This window comes from Leptinotarsa decemlineata, unplaced genomic scaffold (genome assembly GCF_025532065.1).
Source record: "Leptinotarsa decemlineata unplaced genomic scaffold, Ldec_3_MD MMD2_P_RNA_scaffold_6, whole genome shotgun sequence".
Lineage (NCBI taxonomy): Eukaryota > Metazoa > Arthropoda > Insecta > Coleoptera > Chrysomelidae > Leptinotarsa > Leptinotarsa decemlineata.
The window spans coordinates 13,847,193-13,872,427 of NW_027412533.1; the positions used below are offsets into that span (position 1 = coordinate 13,847,193).

Sequence of the window (25,235 nt, forward strand, 5' to 3'; positions counted from 1 at the left end):
ATTTATTTCATCACCCCTGACTCTTGGGAATTGAATTATTCTTCTGTTCCGCGGCCTATTTCCTGAGATGATTGGATTGTTGAGGAACGGTGATGAAAACGATTCGTTTGATTTTTACATATGATAACTTATTCAATATGTAAAAAATTCATTTGTTCTTCTAAAAAAAAATTTAAATGAAAAATTCGACTGTAGGATCCTATAATGAGGGAGGTGAAAAACTGGCACAAAAATATTCTCATCATCTGTGCAGATGAACAACAATTATTTCTACTTATTGTAAAAGAAAAGCAGAAGAACAAATAATCGAAAAACCTTTAAATCATACACTGCCATTTGTCAGAATTGATGATCGACATCAATTACTTTCGGAAAAATGCATATACTACTGTGAGTAGGTATATAGATTCGGACTTCCATTGTCTAATAAGATATAAATTGATTTGAAATCCCTGAAAGAATCTGTAAAAAACTAAAAAGATTAGCTGAAAAATAACAATTATATCAAGCAAAAAACTGAAATTACAATGAAATAAAATACAAGCAACAATAAAAAAATAAAAAAATTGAACTATTAACACGAGATGAAAATTGAAAAATTATTAATAAGAAATGGAAATTAAAAGATTCCAAACCAAGTTACTTCACGACGTTTCGATTGTTAATATCCACTAGCGTCTTCGGGTGATAACCCGTTATCAATCTATTGGAAAAATGTTTTTACTCACTAGATGAGCATTTCTAAGAAAATTTTCAATATGAATTTATGCTTTTTTATGTATTTTCATGCACTTTTAATGTGACACCCTGTTTTTGTTATATTTTGATTTCGTTTTGTATGCACTTCATTTTAGTTCAATAATGAGTATTCCTTTAAATTTTATATGTCGAAAGGAAAATAAATATTATTTTTATCATTATTAGTGAATTAATCGTTTCGTGATTTGTGTATTTACTAAAAAACAGCAGTATATGTCAATGAGTAACGGGTTCTGGAAGAAAGAGTGGAATTTTGGGGCTACTTTGACATCTCATTAGGAAGTTAGGAATCACACGTTAAAAGGTAAGACGTCGTTAGTCCTTACCACGCACAAGTTTCTCAACTTCTGAGAGTTGTCGTTTGTATGGGGGCGACAGCTGATTTACGGAAAAACAGATTTTAAACTGATTTTTTAAACATACTTTAAATATCCTTAAAATATTTTTTTGACGTAACGGTTGCAATGCGTATACATTTTTTTGATATATTTCTGAACTGCATGGTTGAACACCGTTCACTGAAATACATTCAGTACACTTGTTATAATATAAAACTGTTTTTGTGTACTCAAATATTGCATTAGTAATTCAATTTACCCTGCAAATTGTTTCAGGGAACTGTCGACGATTTAAGTGATTATACCGAATTTGACACGGTCCATGATTAGCCTTTTATATGCGTACGTTTCGGTATTATTAGCATGATAGATGAGGTGGACTTGTTGTCATTTATTCGCGGCATCGCTGACAATGGGACCCTCATACCAGAATAATGGGTGATCCGTCTTCCAAGTGACATCAGTTGTTGTGTTGAAACCTATAACACCCCCTTTCTTTTACGCCATCAGCCCGTTTTTCTTCATAATAACTAACGGAGGTTGTTATTGAGATGGATTGCTAGCAATTGAATAAATAATGTTTTAGATGACGTTTAGCAAATTGATTGTTCTTCAGAAATGAAATGTTGTGAAAATATTGTCTGAATGTCATTTGAGAAGGCACTTGAGTTTTCACTCACATGAAATCAAGAAAATTTCTGAAAAAATCAGAAATGGGAGGCAAATATATATATATATATATATATATATATATATATATATATATATATATATATATATATATGTATATATATATATGTATAAAATCTAGAAAGGTTAATGCAGTAGTCAAGCTGCTGGAAAATAATTCCACGTAGGCAGCTATAGCTACCTGCGTGGTCATGTTAGATGTAGCCTAGGAATTCTAGGTCTTCTAACTGGAACCACAAATGTGCGGTTGGCTTCTGTTGTTGACTCCGTGCGTATGTGTTGTTTCCTGCTTTCGGCAAACAAGTGTTGCCCATCTTTACACTTGGCTGCACCGCGCTGATGAGGCCAATAGCCAGAAACACGTGTCCGCGGTTTGCCCCTATTTTTTGAGTGTTGTGTCCACGGAATATTTCATTCTTGATTTGTATCATACACACTCGATAAAATATCTATATATATATATATATATATATATATATATATATATATATATATATATATATATATATATATATATATATTTATATATATATTGAATGATGCAACTAATTTTCTTTTATTTTCAGTATTTTAATATTGAATTTTACAAAAAGGATTTGAAGCTCTATATCTTCTATTAATTATCTGCGAGCACTTTCGACAGCTGGTCGTACTGTCATCTTCTAGGCACTCCTCCAAACAAAATTTATGAGAGCAATTGATTCAAGAATATATTTTTTCAGGTACTCAGGTACAGGCAAAACTTTTTCTATTATATTTATTGATACAGAATTACTCATTGAATTTTTGGTAAATTAATTTTCAAAGACAATATGATTTCTGTCTTTTTCTTCTCCTGGAGCAGGCTTTAGGAACAAAATTTATAAAAAGATCGAAAGTTATTCAGTTTGGTTTCAAATTTTTTTGATAACATCAAGCTAATATCTGAGAAAAAGGAATAAAATTCATTTGTTATCTCTTTTCATTAGTTAGTATTGAATCATTTGAAGCACTTACTTGTTTAATCATTTCAGGATACAACTAAGCTCATAAAATAATGAAATACCCTCATCAATCCCAATTCTTTATGAATGAATCAATGTTTCCTCGTCTAACAAGTGAAGTTTGAACTTGGAATCACTACCACCTGCTCATTTCAGTAAGTCATTTTTCTCGACCAGAAATGTGATCAGAGTCTTCGTCTCGTAGTCGGTATTCTTTGTAATCGCTTAGAGTTATGTTCGGACGTTGATGGTATTGATTATCTCAAATCTCCATACATTTGATGAAATTCCTGGAGTAGTTTCTACCAGTATCATTAGGCCTTGCCCAGAATATTCAAATGGACTGACAAAAACTATAACTAGTCACTATATATCTTGTGGTTGTAGTAATAGCAAGAACAAACGAGAATTGAAGATGTACTGCCAATAAGGAACGAGGAGATTACAGAGCCTTAAATGGATCTCGGAAACAGTTTAGCTGTATTAATTCTGTTGTCGATAGTTTATTGTTATTTATCGTTATTAATTGCTAACTAGTGGCAGACAGCAGGTACTCCAGTGTTAATAACAACCTGCTGCATATTTTACCATATGAAATTTGTACTTTATATGTATGAATAATATTAGAAGTATGTGAATATTTCATGAATCCAATAAGTTTCGCCATAATTGAAAGATTATGCAATTTTGTGTTATGAACTGGTGCGAAATTCATTGGCAATCATTAAATTTTCCTTTGTATCAACCGGACAATTTATGATTACGGATTGAATTTGTAATCATTATTTCTTGAAATTTATAACTCCATTATCTGAACTTCCGCATACACAAATGAATAAAAAAGGAAATCCAAATCGACTACCATAATGGGAAAAGTAATACAGGGAAACATAAAAGATACGGTGATGGATTGTGAAAATATCTATATTAATTCATTTATACCTAGTGTGATTTGTTTCGACTGGAAACACCTCTGTGTAAATTACATTCATCAGCCGATTTCAACCCACTTCTTCAATTATAACGTGCCATGACTAGAGAATCAACTGTGAAAAAAAAATGAATTTATAATTCATGGGAAAGATGATGATAGAAATGCCAGGTGATATGAAACACATACAGATCTTCCTGATAAAATTATCTGCGGTAGAATGAATATCTTTTTTTAAATCTATGAAACTGTGGCATTAATAAATATTGCCCTAAGAAAAAAGATCGTGTCCAATGAAAAAATCTCAATTGTCAAATAATTTCGAATAATTTTTGAAATAATCCTAATCTGTTCACGTAATGTTATTTCTATTTGGATGTACCTGGAAAACTATTCGTTGATGTCTTAAGATAAACAATATCAAAAATTTGGTTTCACACACATTGCCAGAAGACGATAAAAAAACGTTTGGAAATATAGGTATGGTAAGAAATATACTTGCTTTGAAAGGAGCAACTTTCACTACAAACGGACTTTTGTAATCACAGTAATAAATTGAAAAAAAAACAGTATTCTTAAAAAATCAGTGTCAGGATACCGAACGAGCGAAATACTGGTTCTTTTTTTGAGAGGAATATCACCGCGTGAAGTTTTTTACAGCTGTTAAACAAAGACTTATGGGATGCCTTTCACGGTTCTATTGATGTTCATTTACCCAGAACTGCGCATCTCAATAGTCTCAAAACCCTAAAGAGAACTAGTAAGCATATTCCCATATTAGAACGTTTGTGAGTTCATATCGAGATCACATCAAATAACATTATAAAAAAATGAACATACTGCAAAAGTAACTATCGTTAGCGCTCTACCGTTTTTTTAATTTTGAGGACAAAACACAAGCACTACAGAAAAATCCTTGAGGCACTATAAGAGCGATGCCTGTGCGAAAGTAGCAATTCACATTGGATTTGAATCCCTGGAGATTAAATCCATTTGGAAAAACCTTATTATGACATTTATTTCATATAAGCGCACTTCTTCAGATGAAAGAGTTATTGAACAGTTAAGTTCGAGGTATGCTGAGTTGAACCTTAAAATATTGAGCAGCCACAGTCCGTCGCATATTTCTGATATGTACCACTCTTGGCGGAATCAAATGTGCATATACTTTTCCAGTCTTACAGTTGCAGATATTTTCAACAAATACTGAAAGCTTGGAGGTTAATAACTCCCGCAACTCGATTGATCGTATCGAATGGAAGCCCGTCAGTTCCTCACACCATAATTGAAAATAGCCTTGAAGACTCATATTTGAACCTTATGTCCCCTATCGGCATTTCACAACTGAAGTTCAGCCATATATTAAGTTTCCGTAGGCAAGTCTACGTTAAATTCAACACCTCTATCTTCCCAGAATCATTTGTCATTCCTTTCGAAAACACTCCATATTGTATATTTCTATCAGAAAACAAGTTAATCTGCTTCAAATGTAAAAAAGATGAGATACCTGCCATTGCTAGAACCAAATACCAAAGGGAAAATGAACCTATCGTAATATCAACAGAAATCACCAATACAGCACAAAAACGTTCAATATCAGAGGTAGCTGGCCCAACGATCTCGAATATCGACCCCCAACCCAGCCGCTCAGCTCGAGTTTATCCAGCCGTCTTCGCAAATTCAGTTGCATTCCTATATTCATCACTTTCCTCTAGACTTCAATCAAATAGTCAGTTTTTTGGAAAATACATATGGGTCATCCGATCCAAGCACGTTAATATACTGACAATGTGCATTTCCTCGTGAGTATTATTAATAAAAATATATCCATCTCTGATCGAATGAAGTATTGAGGCTCGTATCACGAAATTTAAGAGAAAGTTGATGAACAATTGAATAACGAACTCGAAACAAATCCAAACCTTTACCTTTTGGAGACTCATAGAGACATCTCACAAGAAACTTACTGAAGTTTCTGACCTCCTTTTTTCTATTATTTTTTCTTAGTACCACCATTTATTCTTGGAACATAAACGGAGTATTTTCCCACCTGAAAATATTTCAACTTCTAATAAATGCACCCCATAGTAATATGCTTTCAGGAAGACTGTTCAAGACTGTTCATACATGAAAAATTAAATCTCACAACCCATTCCATAAATTTCATCAGTTCGGACTTCCATTGTCTGATATGATATACATTGACTTGAAATCCCTGAAAGAATTTGTGAAAAATTAAAAAGATTAGCTGAAAAACAATTTTATTAGGCAAAAAACTGAAATTATAATGAAATAACATACAAGCAACAACCAAAAAAAAAACAAAAATATTGAACTATTAAAACGAGCTGAAAAAAAAAAAATTAACAAGAAATGAAAATTGAAAATATAATATGAAAACGATTCCAAACAAAGTTACTTCACGACGTTTCGATTGTCAGTATCCTCAATCGTCTTCGGGTGATAACTCGACCTCTTCCCTATCTCCGCTTCATTGTTGGTAGTGTTCCACTTGATTAGAGGTTTTCATATGTTACGGGAGTTGGTCGTGTTCCGCTTGATTAGAGGTTTCCATATGTTACGTATCTTTACCCTAGCTTAGCTAAATGCGTTGATAGGACAACATATATGCGTCTTCTTTGAATTTTATCCTAAACCAGTGTTTCTCCTTGTGGATGATTTTTTTAATTTTCCAGGTCGTGTTAATAGTTCAATTTTTTTTTCTTTTTTTGGTTGTTGCTTGTATGTTCTTTCATTGTAATTTCTGTTTTTTGCTTAATAAAATTGTTTTTTTCAGAAAATCTTCAGGGATTTCAAATCAACTTATATCATATTAGACAATGGAAGTCCGAACTGATGAAATGAAACATTGTCAACCACCTTCAAACAATCATTCCATAAAATCATAAATATCCCACTTACCTCATTCAGACACCAATATATCATCCCACATGAAAACTAAAGAGCTGACATGATGACAAATGGACTCAATATGAGAATCTCATTGAATCCAAGTTATCAAATATTTCTTCCCCAAAGTTCGATAATGACGTGAATACTTTGGTGGAGAAACTCACCCAAATTATAATCGAATCAGCATCCACTGCCATAGGGAAAACAGAATGAGTTATTATTTTTTCAATTTGTTATACATTTTCTGCAAAATTGGTCAATTTTATTTCCAAGGAGAAACTCCCTTGAACTTTTCGATCTATATGAATTGAAAGTTTGAAGAGCAGCTATCAATCCCATCGGACTAAATTGAATATGTAAAAATCGCTTTTTTGAATCGAATTATTCATTAATCTTGACGAGGCACACTTGACACACCAAATCTCATTCTGATTTGGATTTATTGGAATGTTTATACTTTCACACAACTTGTCATAGCGTAATAAATTCAAAATTGAAATGACTGACTGCTGTTTTATAATGTAATGGCTGAAGATTAAACTCACCTGCCACATTAGTCATCGAATAAAATTAATGAGATATGAAAATCCGAAAAACTTGTTATGAATATTTAGTATCCATTTGTAAGATGAAATTTTTTTTTAATGATTGCTTGTACCGATTATATGAAATAATTTTGCACTCAACTTGTGAAATGAAAGTAGAATGGCGGTACTTTGTTTCAAAATTATAAGCATTATTTTAAAGTTTCTAAGACAATATTGCCTTGGCTTTCCAATTCCAATTATTTATTTGAAATCACCTACTGAAATTACGATACATATTTCATCGAGGTGAATGATTAGAGGTTAGATTTTTAAGCGTAAATATATAAAATGGATTTGAAGTCGTGGATTTTTGGGAATTTCTTTCTGACGGTTCGCTGGCGAGGATGACTAGCTACCTCAGAGATTTATACATCCTGAGTTAATATCTCCGATGACTGAATATTACAACTGCGTAACGCGTATTTATTTTGACTCTTCAGGTAGTTTGGTGTTCTATTGCCTGTATCTGGCTGACGTAAATCACATAGAGCCTGTTTATATTCATTCATGTAAAACCTGGATTTGGTGAATTCTCAATAACATTCGTTGACCTTTTTCTACCTGCCGTCATGTTATTTGATATTTTTGAACTTCTTATAATGGAATTCCATATTTCGTTGAGGTTCACAGCTTCTTCTTTTCTGTTGAGATTATACGTGTGTTTGTGGACTTTATTGCCTCCCGCATCAATTGGTATGGTATTCAAATGTAGGGAATTTTCCTTGAACCAGGTGTTTAATTTTTGAAGGATCAAGTTACTTCTGGTTTGTAGATTTTGATCTATTTTATCTGATATAACAAGTGATGAGTTATCTGCATATAGTGTAAAATGAGCATATGTAGAGATGGATTCCATATTATTTACATATAATAAAAAATTATCGGGCCTAAAACTGATCCCTGTAGGACACCAACATTAATATCCACATAATTGGATATATATATAATTTTCTCACATTATTATTATCATTGATGATACTGACATATTGCTTCCGTGTTGAGACAAACGTTTTCAGCCAATTAAGTGCATTTTCTTGTATGCCAATATTATGAAGTTTTGTGTAAAGATTTTCGTGATCAAAAAACACAATCGAATGCCTTACTGAGGTTACGGAAGACCCCGATAGGGCACTCGCCTCTGCTAATTGAATCCAAGACGTTCGCATATGAAGAATGAATCGCATCGGATGATGACTTTGAATTCTGAAAACCATATTGGTTTTTGATTATAATGTTGTTCTCATTCAAATAAACGTTCAGTCTGTTCAAATACGCATATTGAAATATCTTAGAGAGACACTGTGATCGGTGCTGATTTCAACTAATTGCCTTTGCAGTGGAAGGTGCAGAAAAAAAAGAGGACAAATCTCGTTCTGTGGTCGATGTTGAACTTTGGCTTTAGAACTAATCACCTTGAAGAGCCTCGTCCATATTTATCATTCGTGAATTGAATCTTCTGTCTATCCTATAGATAGTGATTTCGCGAGAGGTGATGACTTTGCCGGATCTTACTCAGGCTAGTATGGACTTTTCACGTTAAGAAGATAATGACGTCATTTTTGGTAATTTTGTATATCCAACATAACAACGTTAAAATTTCCACTGAAATGCGTTCAACAGCAATGAAACTAGTAACATTTCAATTAGTAAGTTGCTCGAATGATACCAAAATTTCAGACGTTGCCGAATCGAAAAAAAACTCGAAAACTGTCAGTTTTTCTTTTCTTTTCATAACTAATAATTTCGTTTGATGAGACCTGCGTATATTCAATATGCCTGAATCATTGTCGAAATAGTCCCAACAAATATTGAAAGTAAGTGAGGATAATAGCAATAAAACATATCAACAGTACAAAAAAAATTTAAAGTTCGAAATAGTGCACATGTTGGCAACGCCGTAAATTGCCATCTTGTGCGTCATTCTCTTCTTAACGTGAACAACCCATACCTACTTCAATGACAGTTGAGTCCAACATAGTGTTAGTTGTACAGCACCATGGATAACACCTAAAGTAGATAAAAAATATAGGAGCGTTGTACCACGTTAGACCATTGTTGTACTTAGTTTTCTACATTTAATTGATTGTTGATAATTTTGTCAGCCAAATGGAATCAGTTGAAATTGTGACCTCTGTTCAGTCAGTTTCAACTGTTTCAGGTCATTCTTGCCTGTATTATATGATTTAGATTGACGTATTGATGCATTGCTGAATTTACACATACTGTACTAACTAATCTTTAGATATGAATACAACGATTCTGAATGTACATTCTATTTTTCCCTTCGATTAACAAGAATATTCATATAACTCATGTTTCAATGTAGTAGTGTTTTTTTTATTGAAAGAGTTGTTATACTTTATCAATGTTGATATCGATAAAATTTTTGAACTTTCATTATTAGTTATAATTGCTATTGACTTACAAAAAATACTTATCCGCCTCAAAACCTGTCTTTTACTTCAACTTCAACATCGATTCATTGAAATATTCAATTGGAATGCCCTTGTAAATAACGAAGGAGTTTGGAAAAATTCACAATTAAATCATGTGATCGGTTAAGTACTGATTGTATGAGAAATGAGAAACTTTCGTCATAAAAATCATAATGGAAAAACAATTATGGGTAATCCGGTAGTTATAACAGAACAAGCTAATGACAGAGATTACTGTATATATGCTCAATAATAACAGTTCATTGTTCTATTCGAGCGGATAAATCGATTGAGCAATTTTTGTTTCTATAACAAACCTAAGTTTTAAACATAAAGCATAATCTCGAAAATCACTTAATGAGCAGGTATGTTCTTGTTTGGGATATTCAAATTTTCTTGTTGATAAATAGTCATTATTTCACATTCTTTCGAAAGTACGTTAATTACAGGCATTAGCATAATGTGGTAATCTTATACGATTCTGTGCTGCTGCTGAAACGTTTTTATTATTAGGAAATGCTTTGAATTATTTCATTCATTGTTTAACGTCGCATAAATTTTGTTAACGACAAAGCCATTCCACAATAATCGTCGATGACAGAATTTCGAAATGCGTTGTTAATTTTGAGTTATATCTGGGAAAATATTAAACTATCGACGTCGAGAAACCATTTGAATAATGAAAATATGTGACAATGACGTCAATAGCATATTTTTAACAATGACTCACGCAGTTTAAAAAATTGTTGAATCTCAGGAGGATTTCTTATAGTTTTGATCATCATCTTGTTTTTCATCCTCATCGCTCCAAGTTGTCACTTACCTGGAACGAAAGAAAAATATGAGCAAACTGGTTCATTCTGAGAAAATAATAGATGAGAGTTTAATTGATTTCAGAAGTGTTCACGCTAAGATATTGGTTTCTACGTTTTTGAGACAACACAACATCATTGATGATGTTTTTTCGTCAAACGTTGAAGAACACTATGTATTGTAATACACAGTTGAATTTGTCATTACAGTGGCTACAAAAATTGATGAAAAAACTAGAGCTCAGTGTGTGAAAAAATAAAGTTGGTGTTGACATCTTACGAACGAAGCGTCGCATTGCAAATTGGTATGTATCAGATTATGACACATATGGAAAAGTATTTATTGAAAGTTTCTCTGCCACTCAGGATGTAGGTAGCAAAAAAATTTATCCAGTCTTTTTTTTCTACTTTTTCATGGTTTGGGACAATTCCGTGATATTTTCTGTCGATCCCATCATCATCATCGTTATCATCTACTCAGGGTTGCTTTACTCAGGACAGAATGAGTTGAAACGTTGCAATCATGTCCGTCCTAGTACCACTGATTAGCTCTACAGAAAATTGAATCAGTGCTGACTGATGTGTGATCTCGTATGGGCTCTAATATCCCAATTTTTATTAACCAGTATATTAACCAATAACTAAATGTTAGGTCTACTGTGTGTACAAAATAAGAAGAGTCAACATAGAAAAATCAGGAACCAAACAAAACAGATAGGAAGTCTATTGAATCAGGAAAACATTTTCTGATTGCCACTTTTGAAGTTGAACAAGATGGCGATTACAGATTTTAATTCAACATTTAGTCTCTGAGAAACAATCATCGATTTAATTTTTTTATATGGACCATAAAAAAAGAATTACCTGGTTTATATTCGCTTTTATTACCACAACTTCACTGATGTATCACCATAACCGTTTGATTAGTAAGTTTTAAAATATCATTTGAACAAGCTCAACTTCAACCGACCTTGTATCTCTTACGGTTTCTTTCATGACTATGTGTTCGGAAAATATCATAAGGTTTTTCTGACTTTGAAGGCTCGAAATTTATTTCTCCTCAAAAATTTACGAACTGACGTAGTCGATAATATAGCACAATGATGTGCAATCTCCCTCAAAGATACTTCTTTGTTTTAAATTTTTCGAATGAATATCACTTTATAACTTTTTTTTCAATTATATATACTTTATTGTCCAAAGAAAAAATCTTGTTGACAAAGTTAGTAAATAAATATAAATGAATACTAATGATAATTTCTCTTGAAGTTACCCAAAACGCCAAATTCAGTATCGCCACTTCTTTAAGTTACTGTAGAACTCTTATACTCGAGAGTTTTTCAAATGAAGCATGATTCCGTAAACTCCTCTCAATGCGTTGAAAATATATTTCGAAAGGCTGCTTGTCTCAGGGTACAATTCCCCATACAAAGCTACAAATCCAGAAGTATTTAAAAAAATCTTGCATATACAAAAAGTATATCAACTATCTGGTCATTAGAAACATTCATTGTTTTCCCCTCACGGATTCACAAGAATTGGATCATTATTTACGTACTTGACAGTGAATTTGACAATCATTAATATTATGTTGATTCATGACTCACGTTGAACAAATCAATTTATTTCAGTTCTCAAGTAATTTTTTTTTTCTCCACTATTTTTGTCTGCCAGAAAACATCAGAAATAAACATTTATAGTCCATGAAAATTAGACGTGTCCCTATAAAATCCCTGGAATGCACGAGTGTTCACTTCTATTTACAAATTTTCAAAAGATGTATGGACTTGATATACCATTGATATTTGTTTCTACCTTTCTGAGACTACATAAATATTGATGATGTTTTTTCGGAGACAAACGTAGGGAAACACATGATGAATATTTCAGAAACAACCGCCGATATTCTCGATCTGAAAAGAGATTACCAGATTACCAAGAAATATTGTATTTGGAATAACATATATTCAAAATATAGGATTTATTGAAATATTATTAATTGGAAAATAAATTTTCGAAATGTTTCTATTCATAAAATAATATTTTTTTCGTGTTGATTTGTGGTAGCTTCAAGCCTAACTTTCACTTTTGATATTATCTGATTTCAAAAATTTCATCGTCAAGTATCGCTCTATTTATTGTTTTTGAATTATTCTCTGCACGCAAACCTATAGCAATTTACTAAGAATAATTTTCTTTGCGGTAATTGTGAAGTATTTCAACACATCAAATTATAGTAAACACCATTCTTGTTATACTTCATATGCAGGAGCTGTAATTATGGTAGATACGCTACTGGTCTAGAGTACCTTCATTTATTTTTACAGATTCTCATTATGAATTTATTGTAGAAAAAAAATTGTTGCCTAACCTGTTTTTCTGAAAAAGTGCAAAACTCTTTCAAGAAGAAACAAACAAGAAATATTGTTTTTTCGTCAAGCGGTTGAAAAACCCGTAAGGTGTGCGAATTCATGAGATCTAACACATAACCATCCTCTTCTACTTTTTAGACAGCGTCGTAATTAATGACAGCGTGAAGCGTGTAAATTACGATAATGAACTTTTGGACAAAGCCCCAAGACATTTTTAAGGATAAGTTAGAAGTAGTAAACATGTGAAATAAGACATAAATTTTATTATGAAATAACCATTATTGAGGATCAACTTGTCTGCTTGAATTGTTAAACTGGAGTAATAAAAAAATATACCTAATGGGAAGATGGCCCAGAGCAGAGTCCGAACAATTTTCGAAAGCCATTACGATATTCACATTTTGTATAATATATTTGAATGATTGCCCTTATGTGGGTTTGAATATCGAGCCTGGTAGTAGAGTTTTCCACCTTCAATACAAGAGTTGCTGTGACTCAAAAAATTGGAACTTTTTCAACAACATATCTGAGTATCGGTAAATTGTTGGCTAAATCGATTGACGAACAACAAAATATGTAAACAATTCCAGTGAGCGGAGAAGTGCTAGAAGTGGGATTGTTAATTTTTCCAAACCAATTCAGAAAATAACCAGATTTTTTATGAAGTTTACGTTATATCTATAGAAAATCGCATGAAACCCTGTCGGACAATGATATGAACCAAACGAGGTGATAATAATAATATAACGTAATCAATAATATAATATTAATAATAATATAACATAATAATATAACAATAATATAACTTTAGAGTTATTTTATGTACTTACATTACCTCAATCATATACACTAATTTGTATTTTTTTTCTTAGCGAATAAACATGATAATTATTATTATTCATTCCAAATGGAACAATTATTACGATCAATAAATATAGAATAATAAACATGTATACTCACAGAATCAAGTGATTGTTTGTGCGTGAGTGAGACGAAGTAAATAAGACTCGTTAGATAGATCAATAATTTTCTAAAACTTCTAATATATATCTACCATGGCAGATTTCTTTCTTTGGCCTGATGACAGGTAGACTACTTACGGGTCAAATTAGAGTACAAATGAAGTGAACGATTTTTGGTGAATAAGTTGGGTCCAAAACGAAATGAAAAAAGAAATTCAAAATATTCGATTCATGCCGAATGGAATAACATGAATATAATGATCTGTAATAATTTTTTTTGTGACTCAAAGTATTTTTATAAATCCCCTATTTAGTGACCTCAAAAAATTTTGAGTTTTGTTTGTGAATTGAATCTTATAAGATGCATCCATATTTTTACTGAGAAATCATTCACACTCTCATTGTCTAACTGGAATGACATCATATTTGTCATCTTTCGAAGTTGTTATGAACAACTTTTTGTGAAATCGAAATATTTCATGGTCTTGTCTTGTTCTTGGTGAATTTCATCCGTTCGGACTTCCATTGCTTGATATTGTTAAGTTTTGAAATACTCTGTATTAGATATTATTATGTTGTTATGTGAAATTCATATCAAGTTTGGGTTTTTTGTTATTTTCACATTTAGATAAGTTGTTGATAACAAGAAAGTGTCAAGCGAAAATAAAAGTTCCTTGAAAAAAGTTAAAAATATCTTTTTTTCCTAATTTCTCCATCAGAAAAAAAAGCTAAACATTGTGCTGGCGTTTCGACCGGATAACTGACTACGTATTTACAGGTAAAACTAAACATTGTGCTGGTCCTTCGAGCCGGATAACTACGTATTTACAGGTAAAACTAAACATTGTGCTGGTCCTTGAGCCTACGGAGTAAGCAATATGGAAACAAGAAGTAAAAGTCGAGCTCTGAAATCCAAGATCGAGGTTCCCAATAACGATTCTAAGCGAGGTGAAAACAAGATATCTTCTACCAAGCTGGGTCAATCAAGCAGGATATCAAATGTACAGTCCACTAAGAGTCATCGTGAGCAGTCAGTAGTATCCAAAGCAAGTACTAAGTATCAAAGAAAAAGGTTGGAAGCGCAATTGAAAGCTGATGAAGAGTTGGCAAGTTTATTGAATAAGCAGATGGAAATGGAAAAAAAGCTGATAGAGGATAGGTTGACTTTAGAACAGACAAAATTAGAAGAACAATATGACGCAGTAAGTGATGATATGCAGTTTAAAGACAGAAAAGAATTGTCTTCTCAAGATTCTTATGAAAAGGTAGGTGATTGGCTTAGAAACAAAGTGAGAGTTGATCGATTTTCTGATGAAAAATCAGATAAAAAGTCTTCAAAAATGTCACACTCATGTCATAGTCAATGTCAGTGTCACATAGTTCAACCGAAAAATGATGTTAATTTAGATATTTCAAGTAATGAAAGTGTATCAGGTCATGAAATTAAAATGCTTTTAGCAAGGCAGGCAATTGAAAAAGATTTACCCATATTTAGCGGTGAAATAACAGAGTGGCCAAGTTTCTACCAACAGTATATTTTCACGACAAAAATGTTGGGTTTGTCAAGTGAAGAAAATATGTGGTGTGTTGAAGGTTTACTGTTGTCCGCTTCATCGGTGAGTACAGTTATTGACATTTTGATAAGTAAATTTGGTAGATCAGACCTAATAGTTAGAAGTTTAGTCGATAAAGCGAAGAATTTGGCAGTTATTAAAAACAACGACTATAAGAGTTTGAATAATATTGCAGATGAGGTTTCCAATTGGGTTGTTACACTTGAAGCCATGGAAATGACGAATTATTTGAGCTGTCCGCAGTTACTTGATGAAATGCTACAGAAGTTACCATTTTCAATGCAAATGTCCTGGGGAGAAAAAGCAGCAAAGGCAAGAGGTCAAAACACTTGGACTTCAAGAATTGGATTTGGGAAAAGGCAGAAGCTGCCAGCTATGTTCAATCAATTGTGAATGTAGGTTAGACTTCCAATCAAATCCTAAATAAAGATAGATATAAATCCACTTTAGTAACTTCTCAGAATTCTCGAATTTCCTCAGTAAAGTGTTTATTTTGCAAAGAAGAACATACATTAGAAAATTGTTCGAAATTTTTGAACTTGCCAGTTTCTGAAAATTGGAGTTTTGTTAAAACAAAAGATATATGTTTTTCTTGCTTGAAAAATGACCACAGAATCAAAAATTGTCGGTTCAAAAGAAAATATAGAATCAGCAATTGCGAAAAATTGCATCAGAAAATACTTCATAATGAATCATTAGAGAAAAATGTTGAATCAAGTGATATCGTTTCTCAGGAAATTGTAGCTCATACCTCTCAATCATTTTATTCTGAAATTTAGCTGAGAATAGCTCCCGTTATAATGAGGACTCAAGAAAAAGAGATGAAAATTCACGCCTTATTTGATGAAGCTTCTACAGTAACTCTGATAGATGAGGATTTAGCAAATTATTTGAATATACAGGGTGGAGAAACAACTTAAGGCTTAAAATAGACAGATATAGAATCATGCAAAATAGTAAATTCTAGGAAAGTTAGTTTCGAAATTTCTGACAAGGATAAAAGTAATTTTTTCAATGTAGAAAATGTATATACTTTGAAAAATATGGATTTGCCTCTACAAACAATTGATGGTAGGAAAATGAAAAACAAATGAGCTCACTTCAGGAGGGTAGATTTTGAAAATATGCATAATGTACAGCCAAAACTGCTTATTGGTCAGGATAACTGGGAATTGATTGTAAGTCGTGAAATAATTGAGGATCCTAAGAATTCTCCAGCTTCATCTAAAACTAAATTGGGTTGGGTTGTACATGGGAATCTACGTCAGTTTAGAAACAGAGTAGATGATACTATAGTATTACATATTCGTCACCAAGAGAGTTTTGAAGAGCAATTGCATGAAGAAGTTCAAAGTTTCTTCTCCACAGAGTCTTTTGGTGTGAAAGTCTTCAATAGAAAAGTGCTCAGCCAGGAAGATTTAAGAGCAGAAGAAATAATCAAGCAAGTAACAAGGAAAATTCCAGTTCAGAACCATTGGGAAACAGGATTACTTTGGAAAGAAGAGGTGAAAATATTACCTGACAGTAAATATATGGCTTTCAAGAGGTTACAGTATATTGAACGTCGTATGGAAAAAGATTTCAGTTTTGCAGAAGCTTATAAGAGGAAAATAGAAGAGTATGCTGAAAAAGGATATGCGAAGAAAATAGAAGAATATCCTTCAGTGAACATATGGTATTTACCACAGTTTGGGGTTGTTAATGAAAATAAGCCAGACAAAATGGGATTTGTATTTGACGCAGCCGGTAAAGTGGAAGGTAAAAGTCTAAATGATTTTCTTCTGAAAGGACCGGATTTATTCAACTCTCTAGTAGGGATAATATGGAAATTCAGAGAAAAACCCATATCATTTTCAGCAGACGTGGAGGAAATGTTCCATCAGGTGGTTATAAGAAAATAAGATAGACCTGCTCAGAGATTTTTATGGAGGGAAAATCCAAATGAAGATGTAACTATGTTTGAAATGCAAGTGATGATTTTTGGTGCCATTTCATCTCCATTCTCTGCACAATACATCAAGAACAGAAATGCATTGGAATTTGAAGAAGTATTATAATACGTCACTATATGGATGATCACCTAGATAGTATTTCTACAAGCGCCGAAGCAACAAAACTCATTGAAGAGGTAATAAAAATACATGAGTCAGGTGGTTTTCACTTAAGAGAATGGATTTGCAATTCAAAAGAAGTTTTGGAAAAAATTCCAGAGTCACTTAGGGGGAAAGATAAAATACTGGATGACAACGGTTCACAGAGAGTTTTAGGAATGAAGTGGATGCCGAAAGAAGATGTTTTAATTTTTTCATTAAATTTCCACAAAGTTAATAAAGATATTTTGACTGGTGAGATTCATCCTACAAAAAGTGATATGTTGAAAGTAGTGATGTCACTTTATTATCCTCTAGGTTTAGTGGGACATTACGTAATTAAGGTGAAAATATCGATACAAGAAGTATGGAAAAGCAGGTTTAAATTGGGATGAAAAAATTCCTATTGATTTGAATGAAAAATGGTTAGAATGGATCAGTGATTTGAAACAAATACCAAGATGTTATAGCTTTGATATAATCCAAAATACTTCTTTACAGTTACATATATTTTGTGATGCCAGTGAGCAGACATTTTGTGCAGTAATATATTTCAGAATTCACATTGCATGTATCACAAAAAGTCCTTGGTAATATCGAGAACACAAATTTCCCCAATAAAGCCATTGACACTACCACGTCTGGAACTTCAAGCAGCGGTGATGGGTTCTCGTTTAGCAAGACACATCAAGAAGGAACACTCACTTGAAATCAATAAAAAAAATTTCTGGTCAGATTCAAGAATAGTTCTCTGTTGGTTGAGATCAGAGACCAAACGTTTTGAGACTTTCGTTGTACATAGAATGGGAGAAATTCAGGAAAATTCTAACATCTCTGATTGGCATTGGGTACCTTCCAGTATGAATGTAGCAGACGAAGCCACCAGAAGCACCAAGAAAACAAATTTGAATATAGAAGATAGTTGGTTTCCTTTGTCTAATATATGTATATAAAAATGGATGTTTGTTGGTTGGTTGGTGATAAACTTCTACATCGCTCAACCAATCGTGATGAAACTTGACATATATAAGTAATTTTTCATAGAGAAGGTTTTTAGGCTATCAATTTTTTCTGTAACTCGCCACTAGATGGCGATGGAACAAATTTTTGAAAGCACTGTTCTATAACGCTGCGCACGCCTAAGTTCGTTGATTCTAATTTTGTCAAAACATTGGAACAGCAGCGATACAGCAACATAATACTAGTTAGATATAAAATGATTTAATAGCCAAAAAGGAATCACAAAAATTAAAAATATTAGTTGAAAAATAACATTTATATTATACAAAAAAACTGAAATTACAAAAGAAATGAAATACAAGCATCAATGGAAAATTGAACAATCAACATGGAATGGAAATTGAAAATTAAAAGATTTCTAGCCAAGTTACTTCACGAGGTTTCAATTGTGAGTATCCACAATAGTCTTCGGGTAATGACTGTACTTATTCCTCCGAGAGATAACTATTTATCCCTCACCTATCTCCTCTACCCCTTCGTGGCTTCACTCGTTTCAACGGGAGCCGACCGTTTAGTGAGAGTTGGCCGTTTTCCGCTTGATCATAGGTTTCCATATGTTGCGTATCTCTACGCTAGCTTGGCTAAATGGACAACATATATGCAGCGTCTTTGACGCGTCTTTGACGCTGCATATATGTTGCATAAACCAGTGCTCCTCCTTGTGGATGATTTCAACTTGAGACCACTTGATGTTATGATTTGCTGGTTTGTCCTCGCTGTGTGTGTTTCTTGTGCTCGGCAATGCGGACTTTCAAAGGCCTTTTAGTTTCACCGATGAGAATTCTCCGCACTCGCATGGTATCCGGTAAATAAATTCTTGGAATCGCAGTCCGCGTTTGGTGGCCTGGTTTTCGTGAGGCTGGGATAATGTTCCCAAATCTGAAGCAGGTTCTGATATTATGCTTGGATCCAATTCTTCCTATCTTTTCCGACAATCCTATGAGGTAGGGAAGTACAACTACTGGTTGTGACGGCTTCTATTCCTTGTGAGGCTCTTGCTGTCTTCTGGGCAAAGTCTCTTCCACCATCGCTTTGGAGTAACCATTCCTTTGAAATTAATTTTTGATGAATGGTTACTTCAAAGTGATGGTGGAACAGACTTTGGCTAAAAAACAGTAAGAGCCACACAATGAAGAGAAACCGTAACAACTAGTACTTTCACTTCCTTTCATCAGAGGATTGTCGGAAAGGATGAGAAGAATTGGATCCAAGTATACCATAAGAATCTGCTTCAGATCTGGGAACACTATCCGTAGCAGCCCCACGAAAACCAGGCCACCAAACGCGGACTGCGATTTGAAGAATTGTATTTACCGGATACCATGCGAGTGCGGAGAATCCTAGTCGGTGAAACTAAGAGGCCATTGAAAGTTCGCATTGCGGAGCACAAGAAATACACACAGCGAGGAACAACACCAGCAAATCAGGAATAGCAGAACATGTATAGACTCATCAACATAACATCATATGGTCTCAAGCTGAAAACATCCACAAGGAGGAACACTGGTTTAGGAGAAAATTCAAAGAAGCCGCATATATGTTGTCCATTCAGCCAAGGTAGCATAGAAATACCAAACATATGGAAACCTATAATCAAGTGGAACACGGCCAACTCCCGTCAAACGATCAGCTCCCGCTAAAATCGATGAAGCGGTGAGAGGGAAGAAGGATAAGGTTTTTAATTTTATTTATTCTTTCAGGAATTTCAAATCATTTTATATCACATCAGACGACGGAAGTCCGAACTAATGAAATGTATATGGAAACCTATAATCAAGCGGAAAACGGCCAACTCCCGCCAAAAAGTCATCTCCTGCTAAAACCGGTGAAGCGGAGAAAGGGAAGAGGGGATAGGTGAAATCACTCGAATGACCTATAAATAGTCATCTCTCGGAGTTCACTTGTTAATTGTTCAATTTTCAATTGATGCTTCGATTTCATTTCATTGAAATTTCAGTTTTTTTGCTTGATATGAATGTTATTTTTCAGTTAATCTTTTTAATTTTATATCATATTGAACAATGGACGTTAGAACTAATGAAATGCACCATGAAATATTGTAAACCACCTTCAAGCAAATATAAAACACACCACCAAAAATGAAATAACATCATTCTAACCTAATATGAAAGACCGAACAGGATAGGTGGACACTAACTTGGTTGGTGAAACGTCCATATTGAATATGGCAATTCTGGTATTCGAGAATAGTGTTGGTTTGGATTTATTCCACGCCAGAGGTTTCAGTTAAACCTTTATGATAGAGTGAAGGTCCAAAAAGACAAGTATTTTTAAAAGGAGAAATGGAAAATAGTGAATTTTCTATGTTTTCATTTCACTTTCTGTGAGTAGATATTTCCATGAGTTGTGTATTGAAAATACTTTAGGAATGACTGATATTCATTATTAACAATGATTTATAACTTGTGGATATGCCATCACAGAATATTGAACATAAAAAGCCGGAAATATTATTAATAATGACAACTTGACAACAGCTAACACAGAACATGAAATGTGATTCTAATAACTGATCACAACAGTTGTGCCACTTCAGCAGTGCACCCAACACATGATGCAAGTTGTATGTATTCAAGTCCCTTTCATTTATGATTCGTATATAAAATGATAAAACAAGTATGGAACTACTTCAGTTAATAGTTTTTTCATGACTAAATTATGTTTGTTTCTTTATATTGAAAAAATTTGTAACTTCAGGTGATTTGAGAATGTTAAAGTAACAATCGAACACTCTTAGAGATCAATGATTAGTTTGATGAAGTATGTCAAATGTTCACTGTAATTATGACTTAAATATAGTTCTGTCCAAACACTGTCATAATTCGACCACGCCTGCGGATTATCAAATACGTCTCTTGTGAACATAAACTCCATAAAAAGTATTAACCAACTCTTGCTCCACGCTCTTCGCAACTACTGAAGTATAGATTGGCTAACTTTGTAATGTCTTCTCTCATTCAGACAGCTCATAAAACTCAGTTAATGGATGATATTTTCCGCGGATATTCTGCCGTTAGGGATGAACAAGTATATAGAGGTATACGAAATACAACTTTGCTTCCACATACTCGTAAACTCGCAAAGAAAATACATTTTCGAGCGGATTCCGAGTGGGATAATAACTTTCAGAGTTTTATGTAGAAGATTAAGCACGAATGTATCAGGAAATCCAAATTTTTTGGATCGCTGTTAGTCAGATATTCATCTGTACGCATATACAAAATAAAAATTATTTCATTGAAGTTTTTTGAATTGTTAAAATTGAATCAGTGAATACTGAATCATACGGAAGAAAGACCGAATATTATTATCGATGACAAACTTCTGAGAACAAATCGTATTATAATAGGAAATGTATCTACAATTTGTCAGATTTCTGTGAGTAAATCATCTGAATGTCTAATTATAATAAATTAGAATGTCTTAATCCATTATTTCAAGACTATTGTTATACAATTTTGAGTAGTCAATTAAATTCATGATGCAGAGTTGTATCGAAAAGTCAAAATAATTCTGTTCATTATTGTCTAAAATTTTGATAACATGCATTCAGTAATGAATATTTGCCAACAATTCTAGGCCTATTATTGGTTTCCCACTGTTGGTATGCAACAAGCAACTATACTAAGTAGGTAGTATTAAGCACGTGTTCATTTATGTATTTTATGTATTCATTTTATTTCATGCAAGACTGTATACTTTTTCTGAATTGGATCAAAGGTACGATAGAAGAAAGAATAGCAAATATTTATTTAGAAAATGAACAAGGTGCAGCTAGATTTTTTTATGAAATAAATTTTATGAAACAAAATAGCATATGCATAAGTGATACAGTGATGTACAGGAGCAAAAAAAGTTTATGATAAAAGAGACTGGAAATTACAGTTGTGAAATATTACAACTGTTTGGTCTGGGATTTTAGGAAACCATATCGTAGATCCATCCATATTTCATTGGTGGTAACCTCAAAACATACAAATATTTTGAACTTTTTGATACAAATCTGAACCCTACTCGTAGGATGATTATGGGTAAAAAACATTTTGGCTTTATACTTCTCCATCTATAAACAAAAAAAAATGCGAAACTTCCAAAAGAAGAAATGAAGTCATTTATTTTATAAAAAAGAAGAGTGGATCATACTCAGAAGTTTCTTTCAGATAAAATATGTGAAAAAGACCATTAGAAATAACTTTTTCCAAACATATAAACACTGAATTTACTTTTCCCATTCCACTTTCTTCATTCTAATTTGTGTTGTGAATGTTTGGATTAGGTACAAACTAAATATTTCACGATATGTGTTCCACTAATAACAATGTGTGGAAATAATAGTCAGTATTATCAATGAAGAAAACAGTATATCATTAGCGCGCCATTGTACAAAGGTACTACCTACTGTATGTTTTCAGAAACTTATTGAAAGTGTATGGGTAACAAAAACAGAAATCCTACTGTTTGAGAAATGCTACATATTAGATTGAGGAATTTTCCAAGGTGAAAAAATATGAGCCAATATTTTGAGAAAATTCTGGTCTATCGAATTCAGAAAATTATCTGAACATTGACGAAGTTTGAAAATACAGAATTATTTCTAATAACATTATTTCAAATGACATCTGCATTAAGTTACTAACCATATATATTTTTGCCATATATTTTTATCGGTTTTTTCTCGGAAATTATGACTTCAAATCTCGAAGTTTTGACTTCAATCTCGAAATTACGACTTCCAACTCGAAATATTGATATTGATATTCCGACTTGAGTCTTGAAATTTCGACTTTGATATGAAATTTTCGATATTAAAATGGTAATTTCGCATTTGAAGTCTGAATTTTGAAATTCGAAATTCCGAGTTCAAAGTCCTAATGTGGAGTAAGGGCGATAATATCTTCCCCTACGAATACTCCATTTATGGAACCAACATATAACTTAATCGTCGAATATCAGAGACAAACGGAGCTTCCCAAGGCGGTTCTTTGCAAAGCTAGCTTTGACATCAACCGTCGATGTTGCTTTGACTGCAAGGCAACTAGTTTTAAACTAGAGCCGAAACACAACGTAATTATGGAAAAACACCTGAAAGCGCTATTTCGACCCACTGAGGTCGAAGTCGTAATTTCGAGATTGAAGTCGAATTTCCGAGTTTTCAACTCGTAATTTCCAAGAAAGAAATATTAAATATATGTGGGTCTTCTACGCAAATATTCCCCCTTCACTACTTTTTATTGCTTCGAATTTGAATTATTACTCACTAGTTATCATTATCTTTCATTTTAGTTGATATATTTTTAATTCCTTTCAGTTTCGAATAAAACTGCCTCAGAAATATATCATTCCCAACTGATATCCACTCTCACTTCTTATAGAATTCATTTTCTTTCTAGTGGGCGTCGAACGTCTCTTTTCTAATCAAATATCAGAATCTCCAATAACCCCGAGGTGTCGAAGTGTGAACAGCAGCATGGATTACCGATATTACGTCCCGGAATAATTGAGGCCATCAATGGCATCGGAAGAGGGATAAGCATACATACAGCGTAATCCGGCCAGACTAAGGCCTTTGTAGCAGCCAGGCTATACAAACCGACTATTGCACCGACACCTCTGAAAGCGCTGATAAGTACACATTATTACGTCGGTTATTACGTTCTGGATTATATTGTGAGCTTGCCAGAGAGGCTTATCCAGATGAGAATTATTGTATTCTGGCTTATGATGTAGATGAATATTGCTACTTTTCTTCATAAATTGGAATTTTGTACGTATAATATATATCTTCAATAAATGTTATATACATTGGCTTTTATTCAGATTTCTCAATACCAGTTCCAATCTTATATTTCATGAAGAACATTTCTTTCAGAAATAATTCACCAGATCCATTTTCATATCTGGATGTGAAAACTGAAACTTTCCATGAATTTTCGAGTAGCATGTAATACCTTGGTTTTAATTGAACATTTTATAAAAGCTGCTCTTTCGAAATATTTTTAAGTGATTTTTACTGTGTCTTTGCACTGATTTTTTCACCGGTATCGTACGCCTTTGAAACAATGTCAAGTATACGAGTGAAATTGAGTTGTATTCCGACCACTTTTTGGTAAATACTGTTTGAAATGCGAATAAGACTTTTTATCAAAAGAGAAATAATAGGAACAGCAGAATCGATAAGAGTTCATTTTCAGGAAGGATTAGTTTCTAGAAAAAAAGCTTCTGGGCTTTCTTTTTCACGATCTTTATACATACATTGATTTGTTGATTTTGACTTTGCTCGGAATAGTACAATAACTATCGAATATTTGGGTCATATTGCACCGCAAATGGAACATAAATCGAAGAGAAAAGCGACGTTTTCAGGGTATTCAGGTCCTCTGTTTTTGTAGATCTCCTGTTTCGGCCACTGTTCTATTATTTGAGAGTTGAAGTCTACTGATATCTCGAAGTATATGAAGTATGTGAGTATGACCGTCTTCGTGTTACACTACAATATAAAATAACTATAACTCAACTAATAATTTGACAATTATCAATTCTAAGGCTAGTATAATATATGAAAAATATCAATATAATATTTCACGTATAATAAACATTTTGATAAAAATGAATGACTTTGGGAAGCCGAATAGACTCATTTGTAATGAATAAATTGAAGAATTTTGTATGATTGTAAAATCTTATTGCAAAGCGTCTTCGACTATCGTCATTATCAGTGCTCACCGGGAAGTGAATAATCTAATCGAAA

The 25,235-nt window shown here is 33.0% G+C and overlaps 2 protein-coding genes across 5 annotated transcripts in view; one reads left to right on the forward strand and one right to left on the reverse strand.

Annotated features, from left to right (window-relative positions):
* Nucleotides 1-25,235, reverse strand: part of Sox102F (transcription factor Sox102F) — a 615,532-nt gene that overhangs the window by 320,044 nt on the left and 270,253 nt on the right. The window lies entirely within an intron of this gene.
* LOC111509562 (uncharacterized) lies at nucleotides 14,421-24,299 on the forward strand. 3 transcript variants are annotated; one of them, XM_074170021.1, is made up of 3 exons: nucleotides 14,421-14,560; nucleotides 14,614-15,398; nucleotides 15,532-15,800. In XM_074170021.1, exons 2-3 carry the CDS (start codon nucleotides 14,661-14,663, stop codon nucleotides 15,574-15,576), a joined length of 783 nt encoding a protein of 260 aa, XP_074026122.1. In that variant the 5' UTR covers nucleotides 14,421-14,560; nucleotides 14,614-14,660; the 3' UTR covers nucleotides 15,577-15,800. The 3 variants fall into 3 exon arrangements, 2 of the variants coding, with proteins under 2 accessions (XP_074026122.1, XP_074026121.1); XR_012464200.1 differs by lacking the exons at nucleotides 14,614-15,398; nucleotides 15,532-15,800 and adding an exon at nucleotides 23,878-24,299; XM_074170020.1 differs by having other exon boundaries at nucleotides 14,614-15,800.

Coding starts and splice junctions, on each gene's coding strand:
- LOC111509562 (XM_074170020.1), top strand. CDS start 14,661: ATGGAAACAAGAAGTAAAAGTCGAGCTCTGAAATCCAAGATCGAGGTT.